This window comes from Lissotriton helveticus, chromosome 6 (assembly GCF_964261635.1).
Source record: "Lissotriton helveticus chromosome 6, aLisHel1.1, whole genome shotgun sequence".
In the NCBI taxonomy this organism is placed as follows: domain Eukaryota; kingdom Metazoa; phylum Chordata; class Amphibia; order Caudata; family Salamandridae; genus Lissotriton; species Lissotriton helveticus.
This window is the reverse complement of record NC_136067.1, coordinates 1551397352-1551421045: the sequence shown is the minus strand read 5'-3', so window position 1 is coordinate 1551421045 and position 23694 is coordinate 1551397352. Positions and strand designations below refer to the sequence as shown.

At 46.2% G+C, this 23694-nt stretch overlaps 2 protein-coding genes across 6 annotated transcripts in view; one reads left to right on the top strand and one right to left on the bottom strand.

The window, feature by feature from the left end:
• The window catches only part of CRNKL1 (crooked neck pre-mRNA splicing factor 1), a 187370-nt gene extending 183241 nt beyond the window's left edge, over window positions 1-4129 (bottom strand). Inside the window, exon 1 of the mRNA XM_078649338.1 lies at window positions 3978-4129. Within this exon, the coding sequence (XP_078505464.1) occupies window positions 3978-4025 (48 nt within the window). The 5' untranslated portion in view covers window positions 4026-4129. The remainder of the gene's footprint in view (window positions 1-3977) is intronic.
• Window positions 4130-4522: 393 nt separating this feature from the next.
• Window positions 4523-23694, top strand: part of CFAP61 (cilia and flagella associated protein 61) — a 2132686-nt gene continuing 2113514 nt past the window's right edge. For 2 of the 5 annotated variants that reach the window (XM_078649336.1, XM_078649337.1), the window contains exon 1: window positions 4539-4633. The gene's annotated coding sequence lies outside the window, so the exon portion shown is untranslated. Of the gene's footprint in view, window positions 4707-23694 lie in introns of all 5 variants that reach the window. The other 3 variants (XM_078649333.1, XM_078649335.1, XM_078649334.1) reach the window with 3 other exon arrangements.

Below are 23694 nucleotides of genomic sequence, written 5' to 3'. Positions count from 1 at the left end.
GGGGGGCGGGCCCTCTGCGTGGTCGTCGGCGTGGTGGCCACCCTGCCTAGGGGAGGTCCCCATTCCTTGCCTAGAGGCCAGGAACCTTGGCGTGTGGCTGGATAAAGATCTTGCCTTTGGTCCCCAGGTCAGCCGGGTGACGGGGATGTGTTTCGGTGTCCTAAGAGCTTTAAGGAAAGTTTTAGACCTGCTTCCCATCTCTGCTCGAAGGACCCTGGTGCACGCCTTGGTCACCTCGCGTCTTGACTATGGGAATCTGCTGTATCTGGGGGCCTCGGGCAAGGTCATGGGTCGCCTCCAAGTGCTTCAAAATGCCGCAGCGCGGCTTGTGCTCAGGCTCCCCAGGAGGTCACCCTCCAAACCCGCCCTTCAGGCTCTCCACTGGCTTCCTGTGGAGAAGAGGGTTGAGTTCAAGGCCCTCTCAACATGCCATCGCATTCTGAGTGGCAAAGCTCCTGTACCACTTCAGAGTCTGGTGACCCATTATGAGCCCACTCGCAACCTACGTTCCTCTCAGACTGGGTTACTAAGGGTTCCCAGAGTAAGGAAGGCGCGAATGGGAGGGAGATCTTTCAGACATCTAGCCCCCAGATGTTGGAATGTCCTACCACCAGAACTGCGTCTTGAACCATCGGAAATCCTATTCAGGAAAAAGCTTAAAACTCACCTTTTTAGCAGGTAGCCTTAGAGGGAGGGAGGGACAGCAACCACTCACTTATCATAGCGCGGGGACACGCCAGTGGCGTCACCAGGCGCTTTACAAATGCCCTAAATTAAATTAAAATTAAATTAAATGTAAATGTTGGTAATGGTTTAAGGAAAAGCTCAAGAGCAACTGTTAGGCCTAACAAATTTCGTGATTTTATAAGATTTGTTTCACTGTAATTTTTACTGTATTTTCAGGATTGTTTTTTTTTCTTTAAAAAGGGGGGAGGTGTGTGGTGATCTGTATTGTTATCATTTCATTACTCTATCCTGTGATGTCATTCATTGGGGTTCCATGTACTGAAGATTCCTCCCCAGTGTTCCCTGTTTGGCAGTTGCAGCTGCTGTGTCTTTCCCTCAAGCTGGACGGCTCTCTTCTCCTGAATAAATCCCCAACTATAATCTCCTGCCTCAGCCTCATCTTTACATGAAGGTTATTCAGTCAGTTATTTAGGTAGTTAGTGAGAGTGATTTTCAAGCGTAAGGCAGTGAGAGAGGGTCAGTTAGTGAGAGAGTGAGAGTTAGTCAGAGTGAGAGAGTCAGTGAGTCAGTTATTTAGTGAGTATTTAGTGAGAGAGTGAGCGTTAGAGAGTGAGAATCAGTAAGAGAGTTAGAGTTATTCAGTGAGATTGAGAGAGTTAGTTATTGATAGTGAGAGAGTCAGTCAGTCAGTGAGAGTTAGTGAGAGAGTTAGTTAGAGAGAGAGTTAGTCAGTGAGAGTAAATGAGAGTGAGTTAGTTACTGAGTGTAAGAGAGTGAGTTAGTGGTATAGTAAAGTTAGTGAGAGTGAGTCAGTCTTTTAAGAATAGTCAGTTAGTCAATGAGAGGGAGTCAGTTAGTCAATGAGTGGGAGTCAGTTAGTGAGAGAAAGTGAGAGAGTCAGTGAGAGAGAGTTAGTTATTTGAGAGACAGTTAGTTATTGAGAGAGAGTTAATTAGTCAGTGACAGTGACTCAGTCATTTAGTGAGAAAGAGTGGGACAGTCAGTTAGTGAAAGAGTCTGTTAGTGAGATCGTCAGTGAGAGTGAGTGAGTTTGCCAGTCATCGAGAGTGAGGCAGTTAATTAGTTAGTTAGTGAGAGAGAGTGGGTGAGTTTCCCAGTGAGAGTTTGTCAGTGAGAGTGATTCACTGATAGTAAGTTAGTGATAGTGAGTCAGTGAGAGTTAGTCAGTTAGTTAGTGAGATAGAGTGGCAGAGTGAGAGTGAGTTAGTCTGTGAGAGAGAGTGGGAGAGTCAGTCAGTTGGTGGGAGAGAGTGGAAGAGTTATTGAGAGATATGTTGTGGGCATAAACTTGGGTGAAGAGAAATTGAGGGTGGTAATATGTTTGCATTCAGAGATGCTGTAGAGTTGTCTGTGGCCGATTACCAATGCTTAATTTGTGCAGGTGTTTGCTTGTGTTTGGCACAGACACATGTTTTTTTTAAAAACGTTGGCACATATTCACGACAGCCTGTTCCAGCCCCAGCCTATTTTTAAAAGAGCGCAGGAACAAAGCGTTTGCAATTTGAAATAATTTAAAATACACAAAAATGCTATAAAAGATAATCAATTTTATTCCCAGGCTGCACTGTATGGGATAGGCGGAGCTTAAGCACATTGATATTGTTATTGTTTTCAATTAATACATCTATTGTGGTTATTAAGGCACGCCATAAACAAAAAAGCAAATCCGTTAAAAAAGTAAGATATAGAAATAAGTCCCCGCAAGCCAACATCAGCTTCTGATGAGTGACCCGTTTACAGATTAAAACAGGCGCCGACGCTGTAGGGAGTGGGTCCGGGAGCCCGTAGGCCACAGGTTAGGGGAGCACTGAGGCTATAGGGGTAGCAGGGGTTCATGGGAGCACTAAGGCTGCAGAGAGTGGGTCCATACTAAAACATTAAATCGGATGCATGCCATATTTTTCAGGAAAGTCTGTAATAAACAACAATTTTTTTTTTTTTGCAAATGCTTTTAGAAGTACTTTTAATATTTGCGGACTATTAGGCAAATAGAATGATGTTTAATATTTGTGACATGAACCGCAGCTTGCAAAAGCTAACGCTGTTTTCTAATTCAATGTAAACCGTTCAGAATAGCCCACACTGCCCCTGAATCCAGGCCACGTTTTGTGTACGGACACACATCTACAGGGACATGGCAACATTTTTGTGAAATAAAACAGAAGCAATAAGTTGGAAATCCCAGAGCAGCAGAGAGCATCTACAGGGACATGGCAACATTTTTGTGAAATAAAACAGAAGCAATAAGTTGGAAATCCCAGAGCAGCAGAGAGCGAGTGGAAGGCGCAGCCCTAGGTTTGCAGCGACTGTAAATCGTACTTTAGCGATCCCACTGGAGCCAGGGGGGAAGAAAACGTGAGTGTTAAAAAATGAACGAAAAGTTGCAGCTGAGGGAGATTACAGCAGCGAGGTTTCGGATATCGAAAGGAAGGCATATGCGACGCAATGTGGGCAGCGTGGCATTAAATCATGCTGTCGTTGTGCATCGTAGATGCCGTACCAAGAAAGACGGATCACAAGACAAACAAGTCTGGATTACAGGGGAAAGCAGCGGCACCGGCAGTGCTGCTTAAAGTGTGTGATGTGCGTGCGAGAGAGACAAGCCCGGGAGTGGTGCGTGCACGCATATTCTGCTGTTTTTGGAAGCACATACTCGTACTTGTAGCACGCCGCTGCGAACTCCCGCCACGCCGCTGCGCACTCCCGCAAGCTGTATGCCGCCACAAGCACGAGTATGTGCTTCCAAAAAGAGTGAACGACGGCTAAAGGTCCTCCTATGAAGTGCATGCAGACTGCGTAGGCGAGACCGAAAAAAATGGAAAGGAAAAAAAAGGTAAGAAAAAGAAACAGATTGGTCAAGTTATAGCCCAAGGTGTAATCTGCAGGTCATGTATTCCAATCCATGTAATTTAGTGCAGTTGGGTAAAAAATAATATGACTACAAAGATCAACGCCTAGCAAGAACACCAGAGCATCTAATCCACATCCCATCTGAAGAAGTACTAAGTCTAAAAGATCGTCGCGTTTCGGATGACGTCAGGTAGGTCCTTCAAGCAATAGATGTAAACACCTATTTGTATCAACTGTACACACCAGTACGCAGAACACACAATCTGAACTTTTCGATTATTCTTACTCTCAAATAAACATCTGGTAGGCTTCACTGAGTATCTTTCAGTAAGACACATCCCTCTGTCGCCTTGTTTGTGGAGCCTGAAGTCCCTGTATCGCATTTTATTTGTACTTTATTCTCGGATCGTCACCCTTACCTTTGCTACTTTGGGTATGCGCTGTTTCCCTGCCGCGGTGGACGCCATCTTCCCTGTCACGAAAGTCCTCTCACTGTCTGAGGAACGGGGACAGAAAACAGTGGGGATGGAACGGAGGCCGGTGACCGCACTAAAACAAAAGACGGACTAGCCCCAAAACCGAGGCGACTGAAAGAGAAAACAGACTCTGCCTGAAAAGAGAAGACTGCTATTTTTGAAGGCTTCCGCAGAAGCTCAAGTAACAACATATCGCTGTTGCCTCGCTAGAAAAAGAAGCATGTTTTCAAAATGCACTGCGAAAGACTGATTTCAATAGCGACATCTGTTTGCACGCAAACTCATGCGCCGACGACAAAATGGCAAAATAATTGAAAACACCGATTAATCTGCTTCTATAAAACAATGTTCATTATATCTGTAACAGTGTTATATAAAACTATTCCCAATTGGCCATAGGATAAACAGTATCGTGGCCAACATTTCGCGTTCCACTTCTGCTTACTGCCAATCTTTTTTTTTCAACTGACGCCTTTTAGCTTTACGTCATACGTAAGGGTCGTTGCTGTGGATACCAGACACAGCGTCGTCCACCTGTTGTCAATTGAAGTAGGACGGCGTGAGTCGTGCAGGTTGAATACTTAGAGAAGCAGAACCAGGCAGGTACCGGAGCAGAAGGGGTGGTTGGTACCGAGTAACGGCGTTTGAAGAAGCATTACTTGCTATATTGTGGTGCGTTGCAAGGAATGGGATGGCTGCAGGAGAACAGTTCTGTTGCTCACCTCTCGCTTGTACAGTTCTCAGTAACCGCTTGGTTTGACAACTCGTTGGAGATTTGCGCACCCCCACGGCAGTTATGACAAGCAATGACAGCCAATAAGACTGGCATTGGTTGCCCTTTTTTTTGAAAAATGTTATTGTTGGGGAAGATTCTGAGCTCTCGCTAATATTTTTTTAAAGAAAGTGCTTAAAGAAAAATATTTTCTTGGTGTTAAAAAGCACACATTGCTTATGCTGACCAGAGTTTGGAAACTAAAACCCGACGCATTTCGAAAACGTAGAAGTAAGGTTATGTAATAAATATATTTATGCTCCCCTGCAAGTATGACAGGAGCCAGAGATGTGGAGAACTTCTTTATTTATATATCGTTTATCAGCAGGAGGGCGCCGGGACGTCCGGTGCCCTCAGGGTTCTCTCCCGACTTGCGCTATGTAGCGCGATCGGGGCAGTGGCCGCTCGCGCGATACGTCATGACGTAGCGCGCAGCACTAGAGCGCGACTCTACATATCTCCCCCCTTTTGCATCACACAATAGATTATACAGTCTTTAGGTGTGTCCAGCAATATTTCTTATTCAAGTTTATAGTCTCTAAACTTTGCAGGTCTCACCACCGCTCTGCCCACACGTGTGCGCCTTACCGGGGTGGAGATCATTTCTCTGGTACAGTTCTCGGCCGGGCTCACTGCTTTCTCCTCCGACCCTCTCAGCCTTTCTCTCCGCGGGGTTTCTCTCTCTTCTCCCCGATGTTCTTCTGCTCCGGAGACCTCACCGTCCATCAGCTCTTCACTCTGTACACCCGCTTCCATGCTGCCTTCTCCTTCTTGACGGATGGGTCCGTTTTCCAATGCACTCGGCTCCGTTGCTGTACTCTCCCTTTGTTCAGGTGCCCACTCCAAAATCTTGCTGCATCGGGACCTGCGATCTTGGGACCACACATTCCCATCGCTAAGCAATGCTGCTCTGTCATAGACTTCCTTCACTTGTAGAGGTTGACAGTATTTGCTGTCTCCTTTTTTTCTAAATACTGCCAGTTTGACTCTGACCCATTCCCCCTTTTCCAGGGTTGTTTCCTTCACGTTCCTTCTCTTGTTATAATGTTCTGTGTACATTCGCTGGGCCTTTTCTAGATTGTGCTGCACCACCGCAGGGGACCATTTGCTTGTTACTGTCTTTTACTTCCACGCTAGATTATCCTTAGTAAAAGGGTCTCGGCCCCTCAAGATCTGGAAGGGGCTGTTCCCCCCGTGCTCGTAGGCGTGATGCGATAGGCCCATATCATGCTCTGTATTTCCTTTTCCCAGTCCTTGCCCATCGTGATGGCAGCTTGAATGGACCCCATTAGGACTCTGTTAAATCGCTCCACTTGTCCATTCCCCGCTGGGTGGTATATGGAGGTGTGTTTGGTTTTGATGCCATTCCTCTCCATGTACTTGTACCATTTCTCTGAGGTAAACTGTGGGCCGTTGTCACTTAGGATGGATCTGGGTATGCCCTCTCTGAGGAAAATCGATGTGAGGAATCGAAGTACTGTATCGGTATCCATTTCCTCTTGCTCGTACACTTCTGGCCATTTCGAGTACCTGTCAATGACGACACATAGGTATTTTGGAGTGCCCTGGGTGTCTAATATGGGCCCCAAAATGTCAATTGATATCTCCTCCCTAGTGGTTTTTGGATTTGCAAACTTCCTTAGGTCGGGTCACAAGAGTGTCATGGTCTTGTCAGCTCGTTGGCACTGATCACATTCTCTCACATGTCTCTCAATTTGGATGTCCATTCCTGGCCACCAGTACATCTGCTTCGTCCTCTTTTTGGTCTTTACTATGCCTAAATGTCTTTCGTGTAGTATCGCCAACAGGTGCTGTCCTAGCGCGATCAGGGGTACAACCTTGTCTCCCCTGTACACGAATGTGCCCTTGTCATCCAGGGACAATTCTTCTCTCACTTCATAGAATTTCTTGAGCGGTGTCCTTGGGTGTTTCTTTTCAGGCCATACCCGAAGGATACACCCTTTTACTTCTTGGATGTCTTGGTCTTCCTCATATGCTTTCAACCACTCCTGGTTGCTAATTACTCTCTCGGGGTCTTCCGTCAAAGCCACCATTTCCTCGCTCTCTTCCACCTCCTCAGGTGCTCTCTTCATTGCTGCGTCCCTACTGAGGTAGTCTGCTACCTTGTTTCTGCTTCCTGGGATGTACTCTACATCGTATCTGTATTCCAGCAGTTTTAGCGTCATCTTGGCTATTTGAGGGGTGGTGCTCGCATGCCCACTCGACGTGAGTACCTTGACTAGGGGTTTATGGTCCGTTTTGAGTTGGAACCTCGTGCCCCATAAGAACTGGCGGAACTTCCCCATGGCCCATACCACGGCCAGCATCTCTTTCTCTATGACGCTGAATTTTTGTTCCATGGGTGAGAGGGCCCTGGACGCGAAGCTGAGAGTTTCCATGGTACCGTTCCTCCCTTCTTGCATGAGCACTGCGCCCAATCTCTTGTCACTGGCGTCCGTCGTCAGTACTGACTGCCCTTGGGGATCTTACCCTTGCAGGGGTATGGCTTGGCTGATGTCGTTCTTCAGGCTATCATATTCTTTCCGTGCTTCTTCCGTCCATGTGAACACTGTCTTGTCCCTTGTGAGTTGCCTCAGGTGGCTGTCTTAGTGGCAAAATGTTGTACTAACTTGCTGTAGTATTCAGCCATCCCTAGAAAGGATCTCACTTCTTCCTTGCTAGACGGTGGAGGCACATCACAGATGGCTTTGACGTTCGCTCCTTTCGGGGTGATGCCTCGTTCTCCTATCTCGTGTCCCAGGTAGGTGACAGAGGTCATTCCCAGCCGGCTCTTCTCCCACTCCGCAGTTAAGCCCTTCTCTTCTAGGACTCTTAGTACCAGATCCAGTTTCTTGTCATTATCCTTTAGGTCTTTCCCCATCACCAATATATCGTCCTGGAACTACTGCACTCCATCGATTTCCTTGAAGAGGCGGTGCATCAGTTTTGAAACACCTCCGCTGCTGATGCAAGTCCGAACGGCATTCTGTGAAATTGGTAACACCCAAAGGGTGTTATGAATGACGTTACTTTCCGGCTCTCCGGGTGCAACGCTATCTGATTGTGGGCGTGGGAGAAGGGACGACCGTGACACCAAGTAGTGGGGTTAAAGATGGCTTTATTTTTATGGCTCTGGCAGGTTTAGACATCAACGTCTTTCTGTTTCTGAAAGTCAGTCTCTCTCGGGCGAACACGTTAGGATCCGTGGCGATGGTTTTCTCTTTCTTTTACTCGGGTGTAGAACGGTTGGTCTCCCTGGTATCTCCGGTATCAGGTGTTCTCTCCGCGGCCTCGGTCTCGGGTGCATGAAAGAAACCAACAGAGAGGGAGGGGTCTATTTGCACTATCTACACGCTTTTGCTTTGCCTCCCCAGCCAAGCCGCCCAACGCCGCCGTACCTGTGACAGCCACACTCCTCCCTCGGGAGCGTGGCACGGCGGTCCACAGGGTCGTAGGCCTCCTGGCTTCTCTCCGTCTTCAGTCTCTCCGTCTTCTCCGTGATGTTCCTCCGGGCTGGCTTTCTCCACGCTCTCTTCGATGTCGCCTCCGTCTTCCGTTCCTCTTGCTTCCGCCTGTCTCTCCTCCTCCGAGGTGCTAGCACACCCCACTGTGGTAAATAAATAATTAATTACCGGTACTATTTTTGACAAGATATATAAATAACAGATAGCTCAATAAATAAGAGTCAGGATTCGAGGTATCTTGAGTCTACAGGCTTTAATCAGGCATAAAGGACAGGAACAGGACAGCCTGTACGGAATGAAGGCAGCTGCCGGGGAAAATGGGAGTAAAGCTAACATTTAACATGGGTGCACAGTATATATACTTAAACAAATACATTACATTCAATACAGTAGGCGTAACTAGTAGCAGTCGCGAAAGATAAGGACAAAATGATGTAACAAGAAGGCGTGTACAGGGCGTATACATAGACATGTGATGTAGACGTAACAGAAGTGTCATAAACGGGGCGGAAACATGAGGGGGCTACCTGAGCAGCTGGGACCTTTAACCTAGTGGTGCGCGCAAACGGGCAATGACGTGTTACCAGGAGGAACTGGGGGCTAGGACTTCTGCGCTAGAAGAGGAGACTACAGTCTACAGTGTCAGAACGACATGTACCTAAAGCATATCTGGTATCTAGTGTTTGGAGTACATATTGATAGAATCCAAAAGTTATCAGGGCAAAGGCTACTAGACACTAAGACTGATGCATGCATAATTCTACATGTATTGCGTGTGCGAGGAATATTCTATGAATATTAATACAGTATTTCTCTTACATGGAGACAGAAAGGCTAGACCATGACGGAAACTTATTGATGCGATTCAGTAGTTTCAGGAATGCAGAGAAGGAGGGCTGGACTGATAACTAGAAGCATAACATATTCTTGGCAGACTGGCAGGCAGAGCCAGGCCGGGCCGGGCACTGTGAGGCAGGAAGTAAGTGAAGGGTCAGGGATGCAGGTGGGGGCTGTATCGCTCCTCGGAGAGGGTTCAGGAGACAGGAGCTGAATCTGGTGTCCGGGCCCTTTTGAGGCCTAGAAACGGGGACAATTCAATGAATTAACGTGCACACTGTAAAACGTGGCAACATAGGTTTACATAGGCCTAATACTCGTTGTTTTCACGAGAACTAGAAACTGGCATACTAGAGATGGACACAACTGTAATTGCGTCTTTAATCGATCATTGGAGGGTACATGCATATCGATCATGCACATATAGTATAGGATGGGGAACACGTAGGCACATATAACATGGCAAAATTTACTTTTCCACATTCCCTCCTTGTGCCCTACGTTTCCATCAGGAAACATCTATATTCATGATACCATCTATCATTTCATATAGCATCATTTGCTCGTCTCGAATTGTCTTGGAACGGGGTTTAGGACTAGGAATACAAGAGGTAGCACACATGCCGCAAATCGCAGGGCCACATTGTATACAGAGGCAGCAACTGAATATGATCATTACTGCAATACCTAGGAATGACAATACTTTCCATCCCCAGGCAGATATGATACTCCAGAGCCAACCGGACCATGTCCAGGTGCCTGGATTCTGGTGTAACTGATGGGCAATTTTATGAAGTCTGGTTATAGCTGAATAAACAGACGGCGCGTTATTAGGAATGAAAATGCAGCAACTAGATCCGATGACTCTACATGCTCCTCCTCTATCGGCCAGTATGACGTCAAGAACGAGACGATTTTGGAGCACGACAAATCTCATAGCAGATTGCTCTTCGGTTAAGTTACCTAGAGCAGAAGTAGTCTCATTCACTACTGCTTCAAGGGTTCTGGTTAACCTACGTATTAACTTACTATTCTGGACAGGTCCTATAAAGAAGAAGAAACCTTTATTGAAGTCTTGATATTGTTCTAGAGTAGTTTCAGTTTGATCGACAATTGGGGACTCGATCTCTCTCCTATGTCTGACGTGTACTAGATGTGTGTTTCTGTGATAATCAGATGGGGCTAGAAAAACTGGTGGCAGTAGGAAGGCAATATAACATGTTCCATCCCAATCGAGGGGCAGACGAACATATGCGGTCTGACCACAAACAAAATAAGAATGACGTGAGGCTTTGAAAATAGATTTCCCACTGTCACTATACTCGACAGTAGTAGTACAATCACTATGTCCTACATGTGCGGAACCATTCTTTCTGATACATAATTCGCCTTTGACTGGTAGTACTGAAATAGCAGGCAAATCTGGAGTGGTATCGGACTGAACATTCAGGACCATGAAATTCGAAGAATAATTACCTAAATCATACACTTCATTTTCTAGATCTAACCCTGTTCTATGGGAAAGACCTTGCTTGTCTGGGAAACATGTTCGATTCAGAAGGGACATATCAGTTGAGGATGACGTTAACGTGGACCATGCTCCACATGAACCATTATATGAAAACGGATAAAGAAAGAGTGGCAGAACTCCCTTCGGTGTCTGGAAAGGGGGGAGTCGACCACACACCCAACAATTAGTGGCATTGCTGGTCTGATGTGAATAATGTAACATTCGGATAAAACTATTATTACGCATAGCAAGACGATAGGATAGCTCGTGAGGAGGCAGATCACTAAAAGTGGGCTCTACTGTAGCATTGGGAAACATATGTACATGTGAAATCGGAAAACATAAATATAAAGCATAACTTGTGCAGGTAACCATAAGACTCAAAAATAACAAGAAAAATAGAACAATAATACATCTTGTAGAGTTTTGACTAACTCTCTCACTGTGTGGGTCTATCTCATACATGTCAGGAACCTGTCTAACCGTTTCACCCGAGAGGGACTTAGACAATTAAACTGGCTGACTTATTTTACTAGACCGGAGTTTCTGTTTATACTCCTGCTGCGGAGTTTTCTCTAACAGGGGAATTTTGAATTCAGAGTCTGTATCTGGGCAGTCCTTAATGAATGTCTTTGGTTTAAGTCCGTGAAACTTTTTCACATGGCTGGAGTGGAGCCAGCCTTTGCGATTCTCGACCTTCACTGCAGTCCGGGTGGTAAGGAGGACGAGACGGGGTTCCTTCCAACGGGGCTCCAGCGAACTTGAACGATCGAAGTTGCGCACCAGGACCATGTCACCTGGAACGATTTCATGCGGTTTCACCTCAGTGTTGTCTGGAAATGCAGCGGCAACCTGTGAACGACAAGAGTGTAGGGCAGACATCAAGGAAGCTAGGTAATCTGTCAGCATATTACTGGAAACATCGGTAATCTTTCGGGGTCTAGGTGTACCCCACATGTTTGGAGGGCGGCCGAATACGACCTCATACGGGGACAGACCTGATCTGGAATGTGCAACCATCCTCATATAGAATAGAGCAACTGGCAGGGCTACGAGCCAGTCTACACCTTTTTCTCTACAAACTTTAGCAATTCGGATTTTCAGAGTCTGATTATGTCTCTCTACGAGACCGGCGGCTTCAGGATGGCGCACACAATGGAACTTCCACTGGTACCCTAACAGAAGGGAAACCTGTTTCATAAGCTCGGATGAGAATGGCTGGCCGTTGTCTGAATACACGACCCTAGGGAGTCCATAGCGGGGAAAGAACTCACGAACCAACTGCCTGGCAGTGGTCGCAGCTGTGTAATCTGGGACTGGATATGCTTCTGTCCACCTGGACAAAGCGCATACAACTACGAGGACATACTTGAAACCTCGACATCGCTCCATCTGAATATAATCCATCTGGAGGACCTAAAAAGGGTGGTCAGGAGGTTGGAATCCCCCTTGTTCCACCGGGACACTTTTACCTGGATTGAACTGACAACATATCATACAGGTACGGACTTTCTGCTTGGCTGCAGCTCGTAAATGCTTGTTGAACCAAAGGTTCTGGATACTGTCTAACATAGCTTTTTAGGTCTCGCCTGTCGATGCGCATGCGCATCGAGCAAGCGAGACTATAGGGGCTCATCGACTCTTTATCTAACTTGCAAGGAATCGTGGCGATTCCTTGCAGTGCCCGTGACTTTTAAGCTCAATGCGCATGTGCATTGAGCTTAAAAGCGCGTGCACAGCCGCCCGCATTCCTCCGACACCTTTGAAGTGAAGCTTAGCTTCACTTCAAAGGCCCGGCTTCTTCACACCCACATGCCGCTCTGCCCCGCTCCGCCCCCTCCCCTGAGTCATCCTGCCTGCCCTCGACGTTCCCCCCGCCCCCTCCCGCCACACAATGCCGAGAGCTTGGTTTATGGCATTATGGTGTGTCTTGTAGGTACCCCTTAAGCGGTGTATTCTCGTATTATGGCACATTCGATTTCTAATATAGAGTGTACATTGTGCCCGTCATAACATTAGTCATCATTGATAACAACGAATCCAGCCTTAGAATTCCGAGCTTTGTTTAAAAAGGTAAATCAACGGTCACAAAACGTTCCCCGAGTCCAAACGGCTTGTAACTTTAGCTCACACAAAAAAACACTCTTCCTTTTAACGTCCTACTTTTTCAAAATATTCTTTAATCATTGACCTTTCATTTATTTAGATATTAAACACATTAATAATAATTGACTGTCGTCGCCGTTCCCCACATGTGGCGTTGCTACTTGCTCTGCGGTCTCCTTTGAAATGTGCGCTTTTCGCGTCCCTCCCGCCGTCTCCTCCCCTGTGAAGTCGGGTGTGTACTTCTGTTTCGCTATCCCTGCTCCGTTATGCGCTGCTGTATTTCTCGGCCTCTTTTCGCGGATTTCCTCCTCGCTTTCTGAAGCCGCTCTCATGTCTGGTCACAGCTGCCCCCTGATGGTCCCTTCGATAATGACATCAACACTGTTTCCAAACACAAGCCCACGCAGGCCCTGGAAGTTTGTTTGGAGACTGGAGGGGGCTCGAGCCGACCTATTCGCTCCATGCCCACTGTACAAACAGATGGGACCCCTGTTAAGGGCGCGGGGGCACCCCAAAGCACACAGAGTCTTTGATTGACACCTACCTAACTACGGAGGAGTGAAATTAGGGAGCTGCTGTGTGTAAACTAATGACGACTGTGGGCGACTGGGCGTGTGCCCGCCACCACGGACGGAGCCTCTTATGGGGTCAAAGGTCAGCTCGCCCACCTTTAAGCACTGGTCGCTCTCATCTCCACCCTCAAACTCGGATTAGCAGTTATGTCCATTCCATCCAACCCACCACCTCTTGCGCTTCCTAGGCTATTATTTCAGCGCGCTACAGTGCTGCAATGATTTCTGGGAATTAATAGTTTCTCGAGCCTCTTTATATTACTTCTTTGAAATGACGAGATTGCAGTACAGCGTTTGTCAAGAGAGAAGCAAAACTACAATTTGGGCTCTTATCGGGGAAGCTGTCTTGTTTGATTTACGTTGGCACTTTTTTTATTTTAATTCGCACGAAGACTTTTAAGATTGCTGTGAAGTTTGGAGATCGGGAGATATTGAGAAATTGTGCAAACAGAACCAACTGGCCAGAATAGATCAGTCCTTTTAATTAAGGATAGAAACCATGTTGACACCGTCTGTGGCGCTTAACAGAAACCCAGGGGGAAACTCCTGCTGACTATTTCTTAAATGTTTTGCAGTGGAATAATCCATGGTGTATTTTTAACAGCTTTAAAGTAGGCTACATTTTCGAAAGAAAGAGCTTAACTTCCGTATTGTAATAAGCCTGATTACAGATGATTTTACACACGCCACTCCATAATCTAAGCTTTTGCTTGACAATTGGTAGGGTGGAATTCTGTACGAATGTAATGTGGAATAATCGTTTCCATTGTTACAGCACTGCAAAAAAACACAAGCGCTTTTTACTTATATACTGGCTTGTTAGCCAACGCCGTGGTTCTTGTTTGTCTACTTCAAAAGGATGGAATGCTAGGCAGGCCCTGTATGGATTTATACCTTTCACCTACAAATATTTGGAGAGAGCGTTTAAACAAACTATCTCGCATGCTATTACCATATGTTTTGGTAAACACACCACTGCAGCAAATTCTTTCAGTTCACTGCTGTGCTTAAAACAAAAACCTTATCATCACCGGAATGCACATAATAAAAGAGGGGCACCTTTTATTATAAGTGTGCACATAGACTTTTTTGTGCTAAGTGCAAATTGCAACTTTTCAATAAATATTTTACTCTGAGTGATAGAAGGGGCTCTGTTAGTAAAAAGCTGTTACGTACTTTAGGATGCAATTTAATCACTTGTTGAGTAACATTTTAAACCCCTCACCCTCCCTCACCCACCCTCACCCTCACTCACCTTCAACACCTCACCCTCACTCACCCTCACTCACCCTCAACGCCTCACCCTCACTCACCCTCAACACCTCACACTCACTCACCCTCACCCTCTCTCACCCTCTACCCTCACTCACCCTCAATACCTCACCCTCACTCTCACTCACCCTCAATACCTCACCCTCACTCACCCTCACACTCACCCTCACTCACCCTCACTCACCCTCACTCACCCTCACTCACCCTCACTCACCCTCACTCACCCTCACTCACCCTCACTCACCCTCACTCACCCTCACTCACCCTCACTCACCCTCACTCACCCTCACTCACTCTCACTCACCCTCAACCCCTCACCCACCCTCAACCCCTCACTCACCCACCCTCAACCCCTCACTCACCCTCACTCACCCTCAACCCCTCACCCTCAACCCCTCACCCTCACACAGTGCAATAGGTCTCGGAGCATTTGAGTTAGAGCTTTTAGAAATGTTTATGGCTTTTTTTTTTTAATTCTTTAGCATTGGCTACAGGAAACAAAAATGCTAAAGATTTACAAAAAAACCCATAAACAATTCTAAAAGCACTAACTCTAATGCTGCGAGACCTATTGCATTTCCAATGCTTGTTTCTCCTAGATGTGCTGGACTATGTGCGGTATTAATAATGACTTGAACCATAGAGTCGGGGAGAAACCATGTGGCTTTTCCCTTCGTCAACCATCCTTGATCTGTCTGGACCCCTCCTTGTTCGGACCATTTCTTGATTTCATCGGGAGTAGCATGTAACTGTATGTCTATGACATCTTGTGTAGGGTCCTTAACTGTCATACAAGTAGTCTGATCTGGAGTGAGTGTCTGTGTCGTGTTGACTGGAATGTCTGGAGTCTGAGCTGTAAGCTTGGCTGTTCGATCTGCTAGATCGTTACCTTGGGAAATGATGTCAGTGACTTTCGTATGTGCCTTGCACTTCATGATAGCGATAGCTGTCGGTAAATGTATCGCATCTAACAGAGCTTGAATGAGGAGACCATGCTGGATCTTGGTTCCATGAGAAGTCATAAAACCTCTTTCTTGCCAGAGCACTCCAAAGTCGTGTACGACTCCGAATGCATAACGTGAGTCTGTGTATATGTTTACTTTTAGGTTCTTGGCACGTATGCAGGCTTGAGTCAGAGCGACTAGCTCTGCTGCTTGAGCAGACAGGGTGTCAATACGTTGTGTTTCTATAACTTCGGTTTCAGTAGTCACTGCATACGCGGCTACTAATTCTCCTGTACTTGTTCTCATACATGAACCATCCACATAAAGTGTCAGGTCTGGATTAGGTAATGCAATATCTGTCAGGTCTTGTCTTGGCTTAGTCATGGTGTTAACAACTTCCACGCAGTCATGTGTTGCAGGATTTGAAGTAACTGACGGTAACAGTGTAGCTGGATTTAAAATGTTGCAGCGTCTGATTTCTATGTGTGGCTGGAACAGTGTAAGTTCATAACCTGTTAAACGTGCAATCGTCAAGTGCTGAGTCTGGGTTCTGTTTAAAAGAACTTCCACGGAGTGTGGAACTTGTACTGTCAGGGAATGTCCTAACACTATGGAGTCACTTTGTCTGATAGCTAGAGCTGTGGCTGCAATTGACTTGAGGCACGCAGGTAGAGCCTGGGCCACTGGATCTAATGTGCTCGAGAAATAAGCACAGGGCTTGTATTGTCCTGCTTGATCCTGTGTAAGAACAGATAATGCAGTACCATCACGTTCTGTGACAAAAAGTGTAAAAGGCTTACTGTAGTTCGGTGTTGCCAGAACAGGTGCTTGGCATAAGGCTTTCTTTAACTCATTAAAAACAAGTGTATGTTCCTGGGTCCAAGGGAGGACAGTCGATACGGCTGCCTCCTGTGTCGTTAACTGTATCAGTGGCTTGGCTAGAAATGCATACTGAGGAATCCATTGTCTGCAATAAGAAGTGAGGCCGATAAAAGCTTGTACCTCCTTCTGTGTCTTGGGCTGTGGAAGACTCGCTATTAACTGGATACGGTCAGGTGTCAACTGCCTACCCCACTTGGACAGTAAGTGTCCCAAGTAGACCACTTGCTGGACACAGAATTGTAATTTGGAAGGGGACACCTTGTGCCCCATCTCGGCCAGAAAATACAGAACTGTAAGTGACGCTCGCTCGCAGTCACGTTCAGAACGGGCTGTGATCAGTAGATCATCGACATACTGGAGCAGGGCAGTGTCAGTTGGCATGTGAATATTGTCTAGTTGTCTCTTAAGTGCTTGACTGTAAATGCTAGGACTTTCTGTAAAACCTTGAGGAGCTCGTGTGAATTTGTAGCTTCTTCCATTTAAACAAAAACCGAAAAGGTACTGGCTGTCTGGATGAATGGGGACACTGAAAAATGCGTTCTTGAGATCGATAACTGTGAAGAACGTGGCTTCAGAATCAATGGCTGTCAAAAGGGATGAAATATCTGGGACTACTGGATACTGAGGTATGATACATTTATTAAGCTCTCGAAGGTCAATCACTAATCGATATACTGGAGGTGCATTTGGATCAGTACGTTTCAGGACTGGAATGATAGGAGAATTACATACATTGGAGTCAGTTTCTACAACCACTCCTTGAGCAATAAGTTCGTCAATAATTTTGGATAAGGCTGCTACAGCCTCAGGTGGCAATTTGTACTGTCTGATTCGTGGCAAAACTACACCTTGCTTCAGAGTCACACGATGGGGTGTGATATGCATACAACCTACATCAGTTGGACCTTGCGCCCATAAATGCTGTGGTACATTCAATAATCTTGGATCGAAATCACGTAATACATAATGACCTTTAAAATCTCTTAAAAACAATCGGACCCCCTCTGGGGAACAGCAAATAACTGCACCTAATTCTTTTAACGTTTTAATGCCTAACAAATTTTCTGGACATGATTTCGTGAGTAACAAGTCTGTAGTTCGGGACAATGGACCAACTTCTAGAGTAACTGGTTTCGAAATTTCATTAACAATCGGCTTTCCTGAAAATCCAAGGGAAACATTTTTAGAGCCTGAGAGCGGAGCCCCTGGAACTTCGTCATGACTGATGGTAGTCCTACTTGCCCCTGTATCAATCAGAAACTTTCTATCTTTCCCTAATACTTGACTGTGTACATAAGGACCTTCTTGATCTACAGGTATCTCGATGAGAGGCAAGCCTACCTCCCTCTCTAGGCTGTTTCATGAATACGGCTGATAATCTGGATATTCTGTCTGGGCATACTGGTACATCTGCTGTGTAACATGCTGTGTTGCAGCGATAGGCTGCGGTGCTGGAACTGTCTATTGTGCATTCTGTGGTGACTGAGAAGTCTGTGAAAGTTGTTCTTGTCTAGGCGGACGTGGTCTTTCTTTAGTCTTACCTGTAGCTATGTTGTGTTTCAGAACTGCACACTCGTTTATAAAATGACCTGGCTGTTTACAGTAGTTGCAGGTCCCTTTAACGGGAGCTGCAGGATGACTGGCTTGATTCGGACCCCTCTTTTGACTGTCTTGTGGAACAGATTGTGCAACTAATACTTTCATTTTCGTGTCTTTCATACGTCTCCTTTCGTGTTCTTGCTCTTCCCTGATTCTGTTCTGGTGGTACTGGAGCATTTGCAACATCTGTGACGGAGTATTAGCTTGCCAGGTACTTTCGACTTTCAATACTCGATTTTTAACTTGTGGACTTGAATTCTCGACTAGTTCGGTAACAAAAAGATGAGGGTACGATTCACTACTTGTTTTCAGACCACTGTTAATAATAAAACATTTTTCTAATCTAGAATAAAAATCACTAGTGTCTTCATCTTGTTTCTGTTTACAGGCTGAGATTGCATCCCAGTCTTCCTTTTTCGAGGCTAGTAATCTTGGCAAAACTTGTATCAATAACTCGGGCAATTCTTTAGCTTTATCCCCAAGACCGGTACCTGGTACACGTGTATTATCTTCAGCTTCTAGAGCTGTCCAATCAATCTTTTTCTCTCCCACCTCCCATTCTTTTTCTTTGAGTTTCTCATATATGCCCGCAGGCAACAGGACCTTTAACATTTTAATGATATCAGGATACGTGTATTCTCCCATACGGAGCATGTCTTTTAATTCTCGATGGAACCCTGCTGGATCTTTATCGTGACAGGGAATTAACTTTTTCAACTCTAAGAGTTCCATCTTTGTGATAGGGGTGTAAACAAATACTCGTTCTAGTTCACCACCCGTTCCTCTAACTGGGTGTACTTCTCGTAACGGATTCTGTCTATCTACGTAAAATGATTTACTTTCTGGGGGCGAGACATGAACAAAATGCGGATTCAAAAACGTTCGGTATTTGTGGCGCTGTTCTAGAATGATATTAACTAGATCAGTACCTAAACCTCTCCATCTGTACTGGAGTAACCCGTTCAAAACATCATGTAGCGGACCTGGATCAGAATGCTGTCCCTCATACAGGGTAATGAGGTGCTGAATCATATACATACCCACCAGTCGCTGCTCGGCTGGGGGCAATTTCAGAAACATTTGTGCCACTATTTCGTCTGGAAAAGTGGTAGAGTCAGTAGTCCATCGGACTGCTGATCGGGCTAGTTCTTGCTCATGCATTGTACTAAGCTCACTATAGCCTATTCGTGATTTCAGAATGTGATCAGTAGCTTGAAATACTTGTTCAAGGGAACCCTGTTCTGGTGCTGGAAAAGGGAAAACTTTCTTGCGATCTGGGCGTAAATGTCGGTCGGGAAGTCTAGTACTACCTACATACGCTATTCTGGAGGGATTCTCGTCGTCTACCTCTTCATTATCAGAGTTGTTCTCTTTCTCGGTTACTTGTGTTGCTTCTCGTTTCTCGTGTAACTTTACTATTTCCCTACGGATTTTCTTGTACATACTCTCTATACAGTTCTGTGTCTTGTGTCTTCCCTCGGTTATATGGTCACTCCACCTGGTCAGAACTTTCATTTCTTCTGGATCTTTATCTGGATAATCTTGTTCTCTTATTAAACAATTAATTAGAAACTTTAAAAGCATGAGCTGAATCTCGACTTTTCTTTGAGCCATGGCGTCGCGAACACTTTCTGGATCTATTCCTGTACGGATAAAACGATATATTCTGTCTAGATATTCTTTCATATTGGGCAGGGTGTCCAAATAGTCGGTCACCCGTCTTAAACGTAATGAGTATATGACCATATTACCATCGCCTGGAACTGGATCATAACGGCATTCGGTAAGTGCTCGCTTGATATCTGTAAATGTCTGAATTTTTGGCGAACGCTGTAACGCTCGTTCATGTAGCTCGAGTAACGTCATACGTCTGTGTTGAGGCGGGGTACGAGGAGAACCTCCCCCCGCGGCTCCTGAACTAGAATCGTCGGTGTGTACTGTACGGGCTGGCAGAGTGACTGATGTAGCGGGTACATGTACTGTGGGCTGGACCGGGGGTGCCGTAACAGATGCTGTAACGGGTGCCCCGGTGGCTGGAGGAACAGGAATTACATTATTTACAGGAGCAGGCGGAACAGGATTAGCATATTCTGGGACTGTGTCGTCCAAATAGGACGAGAGAAAAATATCAGCTGCGGTCGGTTTGTGACGTAGCTTAATCGGAACTAATGGCGGCGGAAAATTACATGGTGCTTCCGGGGTTGCTTTTGGCAAGCCCTCGGCAAGAAGAGGATACATACCCTTGATAAGGGCATTTCTCTGTCTGTCTGACTGTTCTGCTTTTACTCGTTCACCTACTTCGATTAATTCCCTTTCTTGGGCTCTTTCTGAAGATTCCCTACTTAATTCTGTTTTTCTGATTTCTTTTTCGGTTCTTCTATGAGATTCTTTGCGCCATAACTCGATGGCATCTTTCTGGGACTGTCTGGCTTTCTTTTTCCATAATGCTTCTTCTACTCGCATGATACACTCGGCATCCCATGTACCTGACATGGGCCATCGATATTTCTCTTCTAATTCCTTGGTATAATCCACCCATAAGTCTAGATATAATATGGCACTTAAGCCATGCTTATGATACATAAAATGACCTGGACTGTCCCTAGGCGGGACAGGAACTGCTTCCTCTAGTAACCCTTTTCGGGTCTTTAACTGACGTAACTTGGAGAATAGAGGCATTCTATACTTGAATCTGAACACAATACAATACACGATAAACACAATACTGACTGGAAAAACAAATCACTCATACCACGACATTGAAAACACATTAAATAACATTAAATAATAGTTCGGACAGAAATATTACCTGGTATACTGAGAACAGAACACATGAATTTCTCGAGAACGGAACTTACTAGAATTACTAGATGCACTGCTAAAACAGTACGAAACATACCGGTCCCATAAAGAGACACGTCAGGACCCGCATCCACCTAGGTGAACACTTCGTGTTGGATCTGTGTACCCAAACCCACGGACCAGAGACAAATTAATTGACCCTGTCTAGATACTACCCCAGCAACGGTACTCACCGGGCAGCAAGAACGGAAGGCCTCGGACTGGACTGGATTGGACTGGATTGCTACGACGACAGACTACGAACTTCGGACTTCAGTTACAGGTGGGCCTCCGGATACCTCGGACCTTGGACTCTCGGCTTGGGCTCTGGTCGGGACTCGCCGCGTTCCTCACCGCCTCGTCTGGATGCTGGACCGCAACCTCCGTCTCCTCCGTGGGCCTGAGGGATACTTGAAGCAGAAATATCTGCACGTGCACGGTATGGTTCCGTCACGGCTGCAGAGGATCAGGGGGCCTGCGTGGCTTCGCCGGCGCGTGGGGAAAGGGCAGGTACCTATTCGGGCGCCATTATGTGGTAAATAAATAATTAATTACCGGTACTATTTTTGACAAGATATATAAATAACAGATAGCTCAATAAATAAGAGTCAGGATTCGAGGTATCTTGAGTCTACAAGCTTTAATCAGGCATAAAGGACAGGAACAGGACAGCCTGTACGGGAATGAAGGCAGCTGCCGGGGAAAATGGGAGTAAAGCTAACATTTAACATGGGTGCACAGTATATATACTTAAACAAATACATTACATTCAATACAGTAGGCGTAGCAGTAGGCGTAACTAGTAGCAGTCGCGAAAGATAAGGACAAAATGATGTAACAAGAAGGCGTGTACAGGGCGTATACATAGACATGTGATGTAGACGTAACAGAAGTGTCATAAACGGGGCGGAAACATGGAGGGGGCTACCTGAGCAGCTGGGACCTTTAACCTAGTGGTGCGCGCAAACGGGCAATGACGTGTTACCAGGAGGAACTGGGGGCTAGGACTTCTGCGCTAGAAGAGGAGACTACAGTCTACAGTGTCAGAACGACATGTACCTAAAGCATATCTGGTATCTAGTGTTTGGAGTACATATTGATAGAATCCAAAAGTTATCAGGGCAAAGGCTACTAGACACTAAGACTGATGCATGCATAATTCTACATGTATTGCGTGTGCGAGGAATATTCTATGAATATTAATACAGTATTTCTCTTACATGGAGACAGAAAGGCTAGACCATGACGGAAACTTATTGATGCGATTCAGTAGTTTCAGGAATGCAGAGAAGGAGGGCTGGACTGATAACTAGAAGCATAACATATTCTTGGCAGACTGGCAGGCAGAGCCAGGCCGGGCCGGGCACTGTGAGGCAGGAAGTAAGTGAAGGGTCAGGGATGCAGGTGGGGGCTGTATCGCTCCTCGGAGAGGGTTCAGGAGACAGGAGCTGAATCTGGTGTCCGGGCCCTTTTGAGGCCTAGAAACGGGGACAATTCAATGAATTAACGTGCACACTGTAAAACGTGGCAACATAGGTTTACATAGGCCTAATACTCGTTGTTTTCACGAGAACTAGAAACTGGCATACTAGAGATGGACACAACTGTAATTGCGTCTTTAATCGATCATTGGAGGATACATGCATATCGATCATGCACATATAGTATAGGATGGGGAACACGTAGGCACATATAACATGGCAAAATGTACTTTTCCACACCACGAACAGGACTTCCCTGCTTTTCTCCAATCCCGTCGCTCTGACGTCCTTCGGGGGAGTGTCCACCTCTTCTACTGAAAACGCCCAGTTAAAGGAGCCGTTGTTGTGGTCGTCTTCCGGATCGCGTCGTCCTTCGTCCCATCGTCCTGACTGAAAAGAAGGAGTCGATGTTTGGTCAGCAGGGTGAGGGTTCCACCAATCACGTGAGGTAGGCGCCCCCACCTCATTACACTCCCCCCCCCCCCTGGATTCTCCCGTTTGGGGTGAATTGGCATCCTGGACAGGAAGTCTGCGTTCCCATTGTCCCTTCCCTTCCTGTGTACCACCGTGAAGGAGAATGGCTGCAGAAACAAAAACCACCTTAGGATTCTCGCATTTTGGGTCCTGTTTTTCTGCATCCAGTGCAGTGGGGCATGGTCCGAGAAGAGTACGAAGGCTTTACCCTCCAAGTAGTATCACAGTTTGTCAACTGCCCAGCGAATGGCTAGGCACTCTTTCTCCACCGTGGGGTATTTCCGTTCCCTCGGATGGAGCTTCCTACTCACATACAGTATAGGATGTTCCACACCATCCTCCCCTTCCTGGGACAACACAGCACCAATACCGCTATCTGAAGCATCAGTGGCCAGGGAAAATGTCTTTTCGAAGTTCGGAGGTATGAGGACCGGACTCGTTGTCATTGCGGTTTTTAGTGCCTGAAAGGCGGCATGGGCCTTTTCGGAGGGAGGCATCGGAAGGGTGTTTTTGACGTTTTTCTGGAGTAGGTCGGTAAGGGGACTGGACAGGTCAGCAAAATCCTTAACGAAGCGTCTGTAATAACCGATTAGGCCTAGAAACGCTCTCAGTTCCCTTTTAGTTGCTGGAAAGGGAGTCTGCGTGATAGCTTTGATCTTCTCCTCTTGCGGAGCTATCACTCCCTCCCCGAGCATGAACCCCAGGTATTTCACTTTAGGGAAAGCAGCTCTTGATTTCTTGGCGTTCACATGCAATCCTGCTTCTTGTAGAGCCTTCAAGACATTGGCCAGATGTCCCATGTGGTCCTCCCATGTGATACTGAAAATGACGATATCGTCTAGGTATCCCGAACTATATCGGACATGGGGAGCTAATACCTTGTTCATTAGCCTTTGAAATGTGGCC